This window comes from Schistocerca cancellata, chromosome 2 (assembly GCF_023864275.1).
Source record: "Schistocerca cancellata isolate TAMUIC-IGC-003103 chromosome 2, iqSchCanc2.1, whole genome shotgun sequence".
NCBI lineage: Eukaryota > Metazoa > Arthropoda > Insecta > Orthoptera > Acrididae > Schistocerca > Schistocerca cancellata.
In genome coordinates, this window is record NC_064627.1 from 507,395,736 (window position 1) to 507,412,550 (window position 16,815).

Consider the following 16,815-nt stretch of genomic DNA (forward strand, 5'->3'; position numbering starts at 1 on the left):
AGTCAATGAGATTCCAAACCGAAAATGTGTCTGCAGATGCCCAGCTCAGTGGTTGTCTGCAGATGTCCAGGACAGTGGTGGGATACCAGCCTGTGCGTCACACACAGCCCAATAACTAGGAGTGATGGGGTGGGGTTCCATTTCTTTTATTAGCAGGACTCCTTTGTTTGTCATTCATGGCACCCTTACAGCACAGCAGTATGTCAACAATATTCTACGCCACATGGCGGTGCCCTTCAGGGCAAGCCATCTCAATCTTTAATTTCAGCAAGATAATGCTTGCCTACTCACAGTGAGATTTTGTACTGCTTGTCTTGGTGCTTGCCAAACCCTACCTCGGCCAGCTAGTCACTGGATCTCTCCCCAACTGAGAATGTTAGGAGTAACATGGGCAGGGCCACCCAACCAGCTCAGTATTTTGATGATCTAACATGCCAGTTGGACAGAATTTAGCATGATATCCATCATGAGGACATCCAACAACTCTGTGAATGAATGCCAAGATTAATAACTGCTTGCATAAGGGGCAGAGGTGGCCCAATGCATTACTGACTTGCTGCTCAGTTTGTGAAGCTCTTTTTCTTGAATAATTCATCTAATTTTTCTGAAAATGTAATCATTTGTCCATCCATACATTTGCACCACATCTACTGATTTCTGTCACATTTATATAATTGCTTTGTGGTGTATTTGGGTGCGTGTGGTGTTCTAGAGAGTGTATGATTAAAATGCTTGTCATTTTATTACATTGTGCAGTAAATAGTTATCTTCAGATATAGTGAACCAAAATGTAAACCTGTTATCAAATATGCCTCTCAGCTTTTATGCTACATTATTGTAAATTAGTTTGTCAACTGAAATCAACTGCTTCCAGGACTCTTCAATTTTGTCTATGCTTTGCAGTACATCTTTCTCTAGTTTTGTTCACGCAATAGATAACTTTTTAACATTAATGAGGTAGCTAATGAAGTGTTCCTATTTGAGAATGTGCATAATGGGTACAGGGAAAGTCATACCAACTCTGTTACATGAGTAGAGAGAAATACAGATAAAGGTCTTATATGTTTTCATTCCCATAAATATTTTAGCTTTGGGCATAGCAAGCTTTTGAAGCCATGTTTACTTCTGTTGTTATGTCTGATGTTGGTATTTACAATGTGTTTGGTGCTTCTAATTTCTTTACTTCTTTTGTCTTTCGTTTTTCTAAGGGCTAGGTCTATGGATGGGTAGGGGTAGGGATTGTGGCTCTCTCTCTCTCTCTCTCTCTCTCTCTCTCTCTCTCTCTCTCTCTCTCACACACACACACACACACACACACACACACAAAGATAGGTATTGTGCTGATACTGAACGGACTAAATAGGAAACAAAAATATTAAAATTCAGCATTTAAAAATATATTCATGTTTGATGATACTACCATGGCAAGTTTTATTGCTACACATGCTCACAAAAGAGAAGTCTGAAATAAGCACTCTTTTATTGTAAAGTAGTTTCAAAATGAATAAGGCATCTCCATTGTGGGAAACGTAGCTTGTATTATTAAGACGCACTGTCTCTCTTGTGGTAGGTGCAGATTAACAGGTACATTCTTTCCTCTTAGATTTCTGAGGGTTGTTTCACTCTGTAGCATATTGGTGACCAATAACCACTACAGTCATATGCTGAATCTTCACAAGCATAAAATTTCCTCAAAGAATTTACAACTGATAGGGCTCATTACATTATACTTGATGGTGAATGTTCAATGGAAATTAAAGGAGCATCAAGGATGCCCCAGGGAATGCTGGCAATTATTTTTGTTGCACAATTGTAAGGAAATACAGAAATGAACAAAATATCTACATCGTGGCAGCTGTCTTTGAAATATGGATAAATGCAGCATAATACCCATAAAAAAGAGATTGAGGGTATCCATTTATAAAGATATTGTTAAACTTTTGGATCTAGACGCATTTTCATTTTAAATTGGATGAACTTGTAAAAGTAGTTGGTGAGAAAGTAGGCAGAAACCTTAGATTTGCCAGAAGTGCTCTTAGAAAGTGAAATGCATTCTGTAAAGGTAATCACATATAAGACCAACTCTAGAGTACTGTCATGCATTAGGTGACATGTCAACTGACATCAAACAAATTGAGAGATGCAGTGCTAGGTTCAGATTTGTAGCACACATACTAATATGTAATAGAGTTGAGATTGTGCTGTAATTCTGATGTATCCATGTATATCTCTTGGGGTGGGGGTGAGGAGGAGGGGGGGGGGCTTGAGGAGAAGAGAAGAGAAATTAGGGCATGTATTGAGGCTCAGTATGCAGATGGAACAGGACACAAAACTGCTAAGTTGCTTCAAAGTAAGTTGCCAAATTTGGAAGAGGGCCTTTTAGGCAGAAAGCTTCCTTATTTCACAGCCTTTTTGTTGTGCCTATCTGTGACTCAATATCTTTGCTATATGGTGAACAGCAATCTATTCTTTTCATAATACTGTCAGCTAGTAATCGTGAATACACTGTTCAAAAATCACAAGGGAGAAGGTATACTTGGGGAAAAGGCCTGGAGACACAGAAAGATTTCAGCTGGATTAAATCATCATCAGACTGACTCCAGTATCAGATACTGGATTGTAAGACGTATGCAGGAGAAGATATAGACTCAGATCACAATTTAGTAAGGATGAAAAGTAGACTGAAGTCTACGAGAATCATCTGGAAAAATCAGTGATCAAAGAAGCAGGATAATGAAGTACTGAGGAACGATGAGATGTGTTTGAAGTTCTCTAAGGCTGTAGATACTGTGATGATGAATACCACAGTAGGCAGTTGAGTAGAAGAGGAATGGACATTTTTAGAAAGGACAATCACAGTGGTTGGACAGACAAAGATAGATACAAGAAATGTAACTGCAAAGGAACCTTGGATAACAGCATAAATTCTTCAGTTGATCAGTGAAACAAGGAAGTTAAAAAAGTTCAGGAAAGGACAGGCATACAGCAGTATAAGTCACTTAGGAATGAAATAAATAGAAAATGCAGGAACGTTGAGACAAAATGGCTGCTGGAAAAATGTGAAGAAATCAAAACATAAATTTGTTGGAGTGCTGAGATAAGGAATGAGGAGATTCTCTACAGAACATTTTCAGCGTCTGTCTACAGGTTCACAACTCAAATGCTTTGATTCTCTGCTTTACTGGTGTTCCTACAACATGTGATTCACTACTACAGAAACCTATGCTCCAGATGTACATTCTCAGAGATTCTGCAGAGAACCTCCTCATTCCTTATCTCATCACTCCAACAAATTTTCAACATCTGTGTATAGCATCACAACTCAGATGTGTTGATTCTCTTCTTTGTCTGTGCTCTTACAACCCATGATTCACTTGTACACAATACTATGCTTCAGATGTACATTCTCAGAAATATCTTCCTCAAATCAAAGCCTATATTTGATACTATTGATGACTTTTGGTCAGGTATACCGGCTTTGACTGTGCTTGTCTGCTTTCTGTGTCTCTACAGAACAGGTGAGGAAAGGAAAATATGGAAAACACTGAGAGGAAAATGGGACAGGATGACTGGACATGTGTTACAAGACCAGGAGATAACTATCATGGTACTAGAGGCAGCTGTGGAGGGTAAAAACTGCAGGGAAAGACACAGATTGGAATACCAGTACATAAAAAACAAGTTGAGGATACAGGCTGCAATTGATACTGTAATATGAAGAGATTGGCACAAGAGCAAAATTCATGGTGGACTGTGTCAAACTCGTTGGAAGACTGACAACTAATAAAAATGGTACCTAAGTGTTTTCCAACTTCTGTCAGCTGTAATCACAGGAATTTCCCAGCCTAATGCCAGAGTAATTCATTGTGTGCCACTAGGAAGTGCATTGTTCTGTGACAGCTGTCTTTTTGTGTTATTAAGAGTAAGAGGCTCTGGCATCCCTTTTACTATTTTGGACTATATGAACTGTCTATTCAAATAATGGCAATAATGCTGTATCACATCTGCAAGGAAGTCATAAATAAGAGATCTCCATAGGCGTCAAGTCATTTTTGATTGGAGAGGACAAACAATGAACCTTCATCCACTCAATGTATGGGTTTCTTTTATGTTGCTAATTTTCACTAATATATTGCTGACATAACATAAATAGTCTGTACTGTTCTTCACTAAGCTCTTTCCATTTGGTGCATACACTCTACAGAAAGCACGCTAAATTCGACACATTGTGTACCTGTTGCTAAAGAAACATGTTTTCCTAAGCTGTAGGGAATAACCCCATGATCGTGCTCAGAATCCAAGTGCACTGCCTCTGTGCTCTATGAGCTGGACTCGGGCAAGCCCAGTGCTTCACTACGCATGCTGTCCGAAATGAGTTTGAGCCAACTGGCAGCAATGTACTGCGTGCTCTATGAATGATGCCTGGACTGACAGTCGGCAACATTCAGAAGTAACTACAAAATGTTTTCAAGATTTGTTTATCAGCCACAAGGGTTGCGGTACCTAGTGTTAGTGATACCTCACATGTGGCTCTGGCTTTTCTATTGTCTGAAACAAGTACTTCATTGGGTAGTAGACAGGAGTAAACATGTCAAAGTATGTATTATCCTCATCAGTGCATGGTGGGCTATTTAAAGATTATTAAAGTGATAATAAATAATCTAGTAAAAGCTTTTCAAGCAGTTGTGAAGTTAATGATGATGCAAGCTGTAGTGGCAGTGGTACAGAAATGTCAAGTGGGGAAGGTGACATCATAAAAATGCTGACTGCTGACATTGGTTGTACAAGAACAGGGTCTGTTAATTGTAGTGCAGATAGGAGTACATTTGCATTTACAGGTACACCAGCTGGAAAAATTCATTTTGCAGATCAACCAAATTTTCACATTCGTTTTTGATCATTGGTTGTTAATAATGAAAACCAATGAGATGAGCAAATTTGCTGAACAGTTTGTAGTTTGATATGTGGACACTCCGAAACAACGATCGTATACGTACGAAGGGGAATCAACAAGCAAATATAGAATTATATCCTTGTTTGTGATGTTATTCCTACAAGATATTTTGAAATGTATTATACAAGGAAATAAATTCTGCAAACACCAATTTTCCAAAAACTAATATAAAGTAGATTTAGTTGTCTGTTGAAGTTTCTTCAATTTAAGAACAAAAGTTTTTATTCAAGATAGTCTGTTATTCCTGCTAAATTATGCAAGTTGAAATCAGTGGTTGACCATCTGCAGAAAAAGCCGAAAAAAGAGCGTAAGGGTATAACATTTTTACTGGAAAATTTTATACAAGTCCCCACTTATTTTATTTTGTTGTTGCAAAGCACTGATGGCATTCGCACAGTCATCAGTAACAGAAAGGAAATGCCAGCTGCTTTGAGGGAGACAAAACTCAAGAACGGTGAAGTTACGACTTGTTGCAAAGGGAAATTGATGGCAATGCAGTGATGAGATAAGGAAAAGTATTTACATGTTGTCAACTATTTACAGTGACCAACTACAACAAACTCAGAAGAAGAAAACAGTGACAACAAAGTCATAAATTATCTTGAAATACATTGACAGAATGGATGACACCAACATAAATGACCATTTCATGAAAAATTATACAGCAACACGGAATCATACCTGAAAATATAACATTTTGCCATCTGATGGATGTTGCAGCTCTAAATTCATACTTTATGTACAAGAAACTCAGAAAATTTGGGAGACTTGATTCCTGAATTAAGCTTTTTGAAAGTTTACTTGAAAAATGCAGTGCACTTGTTAATTCTTCCTCTCAACAAATAAAAGTGAGTCACCTTTGCCAAATTTCAGCCTCACAACGATTAGATGACGCTTTTCCTAAACATATTCCTTCTAGTGAGAAGAAACAAGCACCAACAAGACCCTGCAGCAAAACATACGTCAAGGGAAATAAAATAAGAAGATAAACCTGTTTGTTGCAAAGAGTGCGATATTGCACTATGTGTAATATCTTGTTTGGAATTGTACCATATGAGAAGTAATTTCTAAGTGAATATTGTACAACAAAAGTCTATGCATTGGTTCCCCCACTGAAATTCTACCAAAATGATTCAAAAGTAATATGCTTATTTTCATAATACATGTTGCTGTTGCACAAAGCTTCGAATTGTTGGCAAATTACAATTGCAACAGTCATTTGATTTGAGAAAAGTGAAATAAAATGTATCAGATTATGCCACACCGTAAGAAAGCATGGCGAGGCATGCGAAGAATTACATGAGTGGGAGCAGCTAGTGGCCCACTCTAATCCCTGCTGCAACAGCACCACAGTGGCAGATATAACCAACACAACGGTCATTAATTCAGTGCAAGAAACAGCCAAATTGTTGGGTTAAAGTAAACTTAGATGTCTAGTAAACTACACCTGCCATATGACCAAATTACTAAATTTTGTTAGGGTAGCAGAAGAAGGTAACAGGGTTCATTAAAGCTAACCTCTGCATTTAATTTTTAAAGACTGCAGTTAATTAGTAGACAGTAACCAATTTATAGGCACCCCCCCCCCCCCTTAAAAGTGTCAACTGCCTGTTCATGTTTTGTCCATTATTATTTGTCTAAATAAAATTTCAAATTCCAGGTGGAAAGGGAAAGAGCAAAAGATGCACAGAATAATGTTAAAATTGCCCAGGTGTTGGAAGGATTTGTGCAAAGAAAAGTGATCAAACAGACTGTTATGACAACAGTTTATGGAGTCACCAGATTTGGTGCAAGGTTGCAGATAGCACGCCAGCTGAAAGGTGAGTTTCAAAAAATTTAAATTTACATTACATTGAGTTGTTAAATGAAATTTGCATACAAATGAGAAGAAAAATTGCAAATAAACATGCAAAAATGTTAAATTGGTTAGATGATATGAAATAATTAACAAGCAAAACAAATATTCTTACCGTGAATCATTCATTTATAGATAGATCATGTCCCATATTCCTTTGGAGAAAGAGAACGTTGTAGGCTGTGGATCAAGCTTGGTATAAATCAACAAAATCCACTACTGTAGGGTATATTTACAGTTATCTGATATTAATATGCTGTATTCAGTTTGTGTTTAGAGAAGTTGTAAAGGGACGCAACAAAATATTAGAAAAGCTGCATTCCCAGGCATATCGAACAGATGGTGCCTATTTACTAATGCTTGCTTAATATTTACATCTATACACCAATATCCAAGTTTTTGTAGTTCTTGCATCTTCGTAGATCTTTGCACTAATTTTTGAGACAATTGCTCAGAAGTGGTTCTGCATTTTTGTAAAATGTCATGGATACCGGTATGTTGTTATATGATTGAGATGCATTGATAAACTGATGGTAGGAATGTGCCTATATGTTCCCAAGTTGATATGCATGAAGTAGATGGTATGTGACATTGATTGAAATGGGGTCCTCTTGACATTTGAAAGATTTATTGATGCAAGAATAAAGATGTGCCCTTGTATAGAACACTTCTTAATAATATGTTAGCTGCCATACACCATCCAGCTAAGGTTCTACATGTGCTGAGTGGGTTTGAGTCATAGAGATCTAAAGGCTCAGGATAGAAGGGGTGTTGTATTGCCCCTGTGGTAATCTCAATCTACCTCAACAACTATGCTCTGCAAGCCATCTTACAGAGTGTGATGGATGGTACCTAGGGTACTGTTATTTTTCTCCCAGCCCTGGGCTCTAATTTCTCTGATTTTCTCATAGTGGTCAATTCGCAAGATGTAAGGGAATCATCTTTGAATGTATGCTCCTGAAATTTTAACGGTAATCATCTCAGTGATACAAAAGGCAACTCTTGTAGTGACTGCCACTGGAATATATTTAACATCTCGCACTTACTAAATGATCCGATTACAAAACATGCTGCTCTTTGTTGGATCTTCTCCATCTCCTTTGTTAATCCTACTTGGTGTGGGTACCAGACTGAGAGGTCGTATTCAAGAACCTTTTATTTACAGTCAGCTGACAGTCCCTACAGCAATTGTTGATCCTCTTCAAGGCTTCATGCATTTCACTACAGTCTCCTAGCATTGCAACTTTCCCATAGACAACAGCATCATCTGCAAAAAACTGTGTGGCACTTCCAGTGTTATCCATAGATCATTTGTGTATATCGTAAACAGTAAAGGCCATGAAGACTGCCTTGGGGTACTTCAGAAATTACCTTTACATCTGTAGATTCCTGTTCTGAATAAAATATTGAATTCAATCTTGAATCCAGTCACAAATCTGGACCCATACTTGGCAAGCTTGAATTCACTAAACGGCTGTGTGGAGCTGTATTCAATGCCTTCCAGAAGTCAAGGAGCATAGCATCAATCTGGTGCCTTTGTCTGTAGAATTCTGGATTTTATGGACAAGCAGAGAAATCTGTGTTTTCCAGATACCTGTTTACGACATCCAAGGTGAGTCTTATAGAGGAGATTTTCATTCTTAGAAATATTATAGTGCATAGAATGATCCATATTGTTCTGTTTGCTGGAATACCAGATCACACAAGGTGTCCTTTTACAATGTCATAAAAGAGAAGAGAGAACATCAATGATATACAAACCACTCATCACTGGTTGCTGGATAAATGCCAGAGGTAACAGGGATGCGTAACTCATTGCTGAGAACTAAGATTACTTGTGTTGTTCTAGACTGGAGAGTGCAAACATGTAAGAGGTACTCCTGGTCGTCAGTATGCCTATGAACGTAAACAGAATTATCATTTCTTCCTAGACAAAAATGATTCTCACCACTGATTGCTACTGGTTTAGATCAGTTCTCAAATGTGCTCTATTTTGTAGACTTGTGTCTAGCAAATTGCTGTTGAGTGTAAATGTGGCAAAGAAATTTTGGATTACAGACCCACTTTCTGCAAGTGATTGTTTACCATTCGTGTGACCACATTTCTGGACAGTTGCTACACTGCTCACCACGGTGGTTATAGTGATTCCTTTATCCAAATGTTTATCACTGCATGGAGGTTGCACTAACAGAGCTCTCCATCATCTCCACCATTGGTAGCTCACTGTTACATCACAGTCCTCAAGAGTTGCAGTTCTTTGGGATCCTATCCCACAAGCCCGCTATTCATCCATCTTTTTCCACTTAATTGCACAGTTAGTCTTTATTGTCATATTCTTGGCGCTACAGACATTACTGTGAGAAACATGACATAGAAATTCACTATTGTGGGGCATTCAGACGAAACCCAGTTGCTAGTGTAAAGTAACAGTAATGATTTTATTAGCTCAAAAATGTATTTATACACAGTACTCATACTCAGAAATAGTCGCAAAAACTGTTGGCACATTTATCCCGTTGCCACACTAGCTGGTCGATTCCATCCTTGAAGATGCTAGTAGGCTGCTGTCAGATCCAGGTCTGGATCACAGTCACACACTTCATCGTCTGTTGCAAATCGATGTCTGTGAATAGCTTGTTTGCAGTGGATGTTCCAGCATTTCCCTGTGAAACTGTTGCAATGCCATCTTCACTGCATTGGCTGTGTGTGGGCGAGCATTATCATGCAGGAGGATAACGCCACTGGCCAACATGCCTTGGCATATCGACTTGATGGCTTGTCTAAAGTGGCTTGATAACGCTGGGCATTGATGGTGGTTCCCCATTCCAGAAACTCGACAAGCAGTGGCACCTTGTGGTCAAAAAAAGGACACCATGACCTTACCAAAACTGGTGTGCATGACCTTTGATTTTTTTGGAAGTGGTGAAGTCAAATGTTTCCATTGCTTGCTCTGATGATTGCTTTTCAGTTCAAAATGGCGACACCACGTTTCGTCACCTGTGACAATAAGTGACAGAAAGCCGTATTCCTCCTCATGATAACGTTGCAGATGACTCAAAGACAGCGCCATTCGAGTATTGCACTGTTCGGCGGTCAGTTGGTGGGGAACCCACTGCGCACAGATTTTTTTAAGATTCAAGTGTTGATGCATTATGGTGTGGGCGGTACCCACGCTAATGCCCAGTAACCAATGGACCTCATCCTCAATGATTCAGCGGTTGTCCAGGACTAAAGCATTCATTTCCGCAGCCATTTCCAGTGTAATGACATGATGAGCCTGTCCAGGACAAGCATTGTCTTCCAGCGACTCGCACCCCTCAAGGAATCGTTCGCGCCATTCCACAACACTTAAACGACTCAGACTGTACTCGCTGTACACAGCCTTCAACTGTCGATACATTTCACTGCCTCAAACTCACTTCACTACCAAAAATCAAATCACTCCTCATAGTTCCTGCTTACTCGCCTACATGTTCAGTAGTGGATGATAACTTGTGAGACCATCTTCTCTTTGGTGTGGAACCACACTGGCGTTATGCATTATCAAACTGTGTACACACATCAGTCTCTCTACCAATAGATGATGCCACCATACCCCCAGTTATGTGGTGTCAACTTACTTGTAAGGCAAAGCTAGATGCACTGAGCAGGTTTCATTTGAATGAACCTCATAGTTTGGCATGTTGCTGACTCATCTTGCTGGTGGTCTGTGAACATGAAGAGCTAAGTTGCAAAGCTCTCTCTATAACTTCTTTTTCTTGTGACTTTGACCCACATTGATGCAGGATTGACACAGTTGTGAACGGATTTGGCGTGATTAATTTAAGGGGTGTACTGGTGCCCTTCCTGTCGCCATTCCTGGAATGGAATATGTGTACCCCGACTGTTTGCATGTAGTGTTATTCATGAGAAAGTGACTGAAAGTTTCTTCTAAATTTTGTGAATCGTCTTATTGAGACAGTTTGTGGGTACCAGCCTGGTATGCACATAGTGGAATGTGGGAAACCATCTAAAAACAACATCCAAGCTGGCCAGCACACTGACCCTCATTGTTAATCTGCTGGGTGGTTTTCATCTGTGGCTGGCACACCTCCCCATCGCAGGAGTGCTGCTTTAATACACTCTGCTATCAGGGCATGTGCAGACCTGAGATATATGCGCATGTTATATTGCAATATATGCCCACTTTAGGCATTTTCAACTGTGTGTTTTTGGTGTGTTCTATCAGTGTACATTGTATTAAAATGAAAATGATTTTTAAACATAACTGATATTGGCATATCGAGGATTCTCTCTCTCTCTCTCTCTTCTTCTTCTTCTTCTTCTTCTCTCTCTCTCTCTCTCTCTCTCTCTCTCTCTCTTTTTTTTTTTTTTTTACCCCCCCTCCCCCTCTGGAGATCAACTTATCAAGTTTAATATTGGATCGATGAGTATTCATTACATTAATATCCACATATATTATTCACCTTAACAGGCAAGCCTGTGTCTTATACCACTTCAAAACTGTTAGTACTGAACGAAACAGTGAGAGTAATTTTTATTATGACAACATTGTATAACTCTTAATCAAATTCAGTTTGTGTACATAGTGTAAAACAAGATTGTTATAAAACTTCCTGACAGATTAAAACTGTATGCCGGACCGAGACTCGAACTTGGGACCTTTGCCTCTACCAACTGAGCTACCCAAATACGACTCACGCCCCGTCCTCACAGCTTTACTTCTGCCAGTAACTCGTCTCCTACCTTCCAAACTTTGCAGAAGCTCTCCTGCGAACCTTGCAGAACTAGCACTCCTGAAAGAAAGGATATTGCGGAGACATGGCTTAGCCACAGCCTGGGGGCTGTTCCCAGAATGAGATTTTCACTCTGCAGCGGAGTGTGCGCTGATATGAAACTTCCTGGCAGATTAAAAGGTTCGAGTCTCGGTCCGGCACACAGTTTTAATCTGCCAGGAAGTTTCATATTAGCGCACACTCCGCTGCAAAGTGAAAATCTCAATCTGAAGATTGTTATATTTGGGATTTATGTATTTATGCCCCCATCCCTCTCCCCCATGCCCCTGCACACTCCCACAAGCAACACTGGGATCTTGCCCACACCCCACCCTCCCGCTACCCAGTATCCCTCCCCTCTCCTCCACACACCTCCTCTGTCCCTCACTACCCAATCCAACAAGGACTGCTGCTCACCTTATATGCAGTCAGTCAGATGTTAGTGCACAGAGATAACAGGTGTGTGTGTGTGTGTGTGTGTGTGTGTGTGTGTGTGTGTGTGTGTGTGTGTGTGTGCAGCCATGCACTATAATGAATTTTGCTGTCTTCTGTATGATGAAAGCCTTAGTCTGATAGTTGAATAACATCCAGCTTTTTTTTTCTTTTTTTTTTCCTTTCTGCCTATCACAACATCCTTCATGTGGTGTGTAGCATAATGTAAGTCACATGTTATTTTATCCATGTTTGCAACATTCCATTGTAACCAAGCAATTACCTACAACACTGAAAACCAGTTCATGACCAAAAGAAATACAGTTTGGCAGACCATTAGGCAGTGTTTCCTATTTAATATTGTTATCATGTTCCGCCAAACACCAACAGAAAATTTAGTTAATGGATACTAGTTGTAGAGTTAAACATTTTGGTCTAGGACAGTAATTATAAGTCCTAATGCTGAATGGTATAAGTATTGTCAATTATGTTTTATATTAATTATTTTAGAAAATGCATTGGGTATCAGCTCAAGGATTTTGGTGATAGTGTCACATCGTGTTTTTTAGATAACAGCACTTAGGCTGTTCCCAGTGTTAAATGTTCAAATAAAATTACACTTCACATTCAACAGAGAACTCTTTTCTTTAGTTCTGATTGCATTTGTAACCAATGAGGAACTTATTCTCTCTCTGAGACATATTCTAGAGAAAAATATGAAAAAAAAATGATTGTCATCTATGGGTGCAAGATTTGCCCCCACACTTTTCCCAGCACTTCTCATTGATCATATTTAGTCAAGACTGTAGACTGTGTTAAATCAAGGATGTCAGAGTGTATAAGACCCGGACAACTTGGAAATCCGGGAAAAATCTGTGAATTTTTTAGAATTCCGGGAAGTTTACATTGTGTTAGTTTTCAATTAAATTTTTGTAACTGGGACTGTTAAGAACCAATACTTTAACAAAGGATATTACTGTATCTCATACTGCAGAATAATACTGCAGTAGTAAAACATGAACAAGAAGGTGGGGGGGGGGGGGGGGGGGGGGGGAGAGAGAGAGAGAGAGAGAGAGAGAGAGAGAGAGAGAGAGAGAGAGAGAGAGAAACTTAAGTTGTGAAGGAAATGTGCCATATGTAACAGCAAAATGCAGTGCTCATACAAGCGTCTGCCAACAGCAAAATGTGTCAAAGGCTTTGGGAAGATGGGAAGACTATGCAGTGCTTCATAACAACAAATTGCCTCCAAAGAGTGTGACGTCACAACTGCTTACATTAGATTCGTTTCAGCAGTTGCAAGCGAGTTCATGCGCATGTGCAGTTTAGTCACATATGAGTAGTACCTTCTCCCACTTCTGGCTAAAGAAGTGTTGCAGTTAGCTGTTTAAGCAGTAGCAGCAAGCAGCCAGATGTTAACCAGAAAAATTTTACTGGCGCGGCTTAGCTGCCAGGCCCAGGGTGGGGGCAAACCGAGGTATCTGCCTCATACGGCAATTTCAGGGTGGGGGGGGGGGGGGGGGGGGGTTGGGGGGCATATTCATATTCTTGAGGAAAAAGACCTTGTTACACAAAGTGCCTAGCATTCAGCACACATTGGTCTATCATTATTCATATGATTTTGAAACGCATCCCTGTTCGTTTTTTAACATTTTTGAACACATTTTAAGTTGATTTCTGAATGAATCATAAGATGATTTTTGAATTTTGTGATGTGTCTGCCAGGGGAATCCCTGTCGCATCTAGAAATAAACTTTCCTGCAGACAAAAGGGAACGGGGCTATACGAGTGATAACGAGATTGTTTGTTAGAATGAGGAAGGAGAAGAAATGGGTACATCACACAAATTATGAAAGAATATGACAATTACAAATTTATATAAAAAGTTCGTACTGCTACTTTTTGATCTCATGCTTCAGAAACTAGAGCGTATGAATGAAATGTGAAACAATTTTCTAACATAAAACGTTTTGCTTGTAGTCGGCCTATTCTTTCTACATTTTAAATTGAGTGCATTAATGTGATCTTAGTAAATGGGTATTGTATAATGAATCTTTCATATAGTGTTCCATTAAAAAGGGTACATTGGTTTCTTTGTTCTAGTTGTAAATAGTTGTCAGGTATTATTGTTTTTCTGACATGTCCTGGAGGACCTCCTCACTACGGATCAATTGGAATGAAAGAAAAAACTAATATAATCTTATCTCCTTTTGTTGTAGTTGGCTCCAGTTCTTCATATCTAGTGATCTGATTCTTGAAACTGAAATTTTCACATTTTAGGTTCTCATGTTCCAGTTGATGTAAATAATTTTGATGAAGGACTATGCAGATTTTTTGTTTTCATGATAATTTATTGTCTCGCATTTTTCTATATCACACTGCCTTCAGAATTTTCAAATTAAGAAAGCAGAAATTACATTGTTCTTCCAAAATACAAAAACACACAAACACATCTGATCACATCAGAGGCATGCCAACTACTACCTCCTCACTCTACAGGAATAACAATTTTCCAAAGGGTTTACAGATTTTCTTGACAAATGAATTTCTATTAATTTTGAATGAATCCAAAAATAAACATACTAAACAGTATCAGAATACATAATTAATAATAGAAATTTTAAGTGTGCCAAATATCTCATAATTTAAATGTTTGTTAAAAAAAGATTTCAGGTGTGCATAAGAGTTAGTACATATCGATTGTAACAACAAAAATAAAGTAATTCAATTTCATAGTTATTAGCTTGAAATATAACACATTGTATATAAAATTATATGAAATTTTTCATATAAAGAGTTGAGATAATATTGACCCATTCAGAATTCAAAAAGTAGTTCTGGTATTGACTAATTCTGTCGAGGAAAAGTTATGCTAGAGGAGGATGTCCCTTTACAGTACTCAGATACAGAGGTAAGTAAACAGGGCATAATATGTTGCTGCAGTCGGCAATGCCTATATGAAACAACAAGTATTTGGCTCAGTTGTTAGATCAGTTACTGCTGCTGCAGTGGCAGGTCATCAAGATTTAAGTGAGCTTGAAAATGGTGTAATAGTTGATACACAAGCGGTGGGACACAGCATCTTTGAGGTAGCAATGAGTTGGGGATTTTCCCATATGACCATTTCATGAGTGTACCCTGAATATCTGGAATGCACTAAAACATCAAATCTTCAACATCTCTGCAGTCAGAAAAAGATACTGCAAGAACAGGACCAACGACGACTGAAGAGAATTGTTCAAAGTGACACAAGTGCAACCCTTATGCAAATTGCTGCATATTTCAATACTGGGCCATAAACAAGTGTCAGTGTGTGAACCATTCAATGAACCATCGTCAATATGGTCTTTCGTAGCCGAAGGCCCACTCGTGTGCCCTTGAAGACTGCATGACACAAAGCTTTAAGTCTCACCTGGGCTTGTCATCACCATCATTGGACTGTTGATGACTGGAAACATGTTGCCTGGTCAGATGAGTCTTGTTTCAAATTGTATCAAGCGGATGGACATGCACGGGGATGGATACAACCTCATGAATCCATGGACCCTGTGTGTCAGCAGGGTACTGTTCAAGCTGATGGAGGCTCTGTAATGGTGTGGCGCATGTGGAGTTGGAGTTAGATGGGATCCTTGATATGTCTAGATATGACTCTGACTGGTGACACGTACATAAGCATCCTATCTGGTCACTTGCATCCATTCTTGTCCATTGTGCATTCCGATGGATTTGGGCACTTCCAGCAGGACAGTGCGCCACCCACACATCCAGAGTTGCTACAGAGTGGCTCCAGTAACACTCTTCTGAGTTTAAACACTTCCGTTGGCACTGAACTTCCCAGATATGAACACTATTGAGCACATCTGTGTTGCCTTGCAATGTGATGTTGAGAAGAGATCTCCACCCCCTCGTACTCTTATGGATTTATGGACAGCCCTGCAGGGTTCATAGCATCAATTCCCTCCAGCACAACTTCAGACATTAGTCGAGTCCACACCACACTGTGTTGTGGCACTTCTGCATGCTCGCAGGGACCCTACATGACATTAGACTGTTGTACCAGTTTCTTTAGCCTTTCATTGTATATATTAATTTAAACCATTAACTTTTCCTATTTGTGAGTTCACATTACTTAACAGTAACATTATTATTGGTTGACTACATCATGTGTCCCATGCTCTGAATATATGGTCATTGGCTGGTGGGATCATGTGACACAAGCTATGTTTCATTGACAAAAGTGTTTCACAGTCACAATTTTAGTGGTTTGGAAACTAATGTGCGTTACTTGATGGAATTCATATTTATACTTTCATAATAAGAAAATACGTGGTGCACATGTTTCTACGCATGAAAGATCTTTCCAAAACATATTTTTCTTCCGTGTTTCTTTTCGTAAAGTGTTGGAAAGTTCTACGACTGTGTATAAAACCTTTACTGTTCAAAGAATGGATGAATTTTACAGTTCCAAGGGAAAGCATACTGTCCCTTAACAAGGAAAAGTGCATTTACTCTCAGAAAAAGCATATTTTTACCTGGGAAAAATCCATTTTTTTTTCTTGTCCATGTATGCACTCTGAAATGAAACAACACTGCAGGTGTAATTGAATTCTTTATTCAAAAGTAATCACCAGAGGCCTGAGCATAAATATTCCATTGTTTCACGAACTGAAGGATTCCCTATTCCCAGATTTCCTGTGGCTCAGTAAGGAGCCAGTCATTCACTGTACCATACAGTTTGTCATCTGAGTTGAAACACTTTTCTTTGAGGTGTTTTTTTAGCAGACCAAACACATGAAAGTCAC

At 39.1% G+C, this 16,815-nt stretch overlaps 1 protein-coding gene across 1 annotated transcript in view; it reads left to right on the forward strand.

Moving 5' to 3' along the window:
- The window catches only part of LOC126162051 (DNA-directed RNA polymerase, mitochondrial), a 310,992-nt gene that overhangs the window by 237,615 nt on the left and 56,562 nt on the right, over positions 1–16,815 (forward strand). The window contains exon 19 of the mRNA XM_049918295.1: positions 6,615–6,774. Coding sequence (XP_049774252.1) covers positions 6,615–6,774 — 160 coding nt within the window. The remainder of the gene's footprint in view (positions 1–6,614; positions 6,775–16,815) is intronic.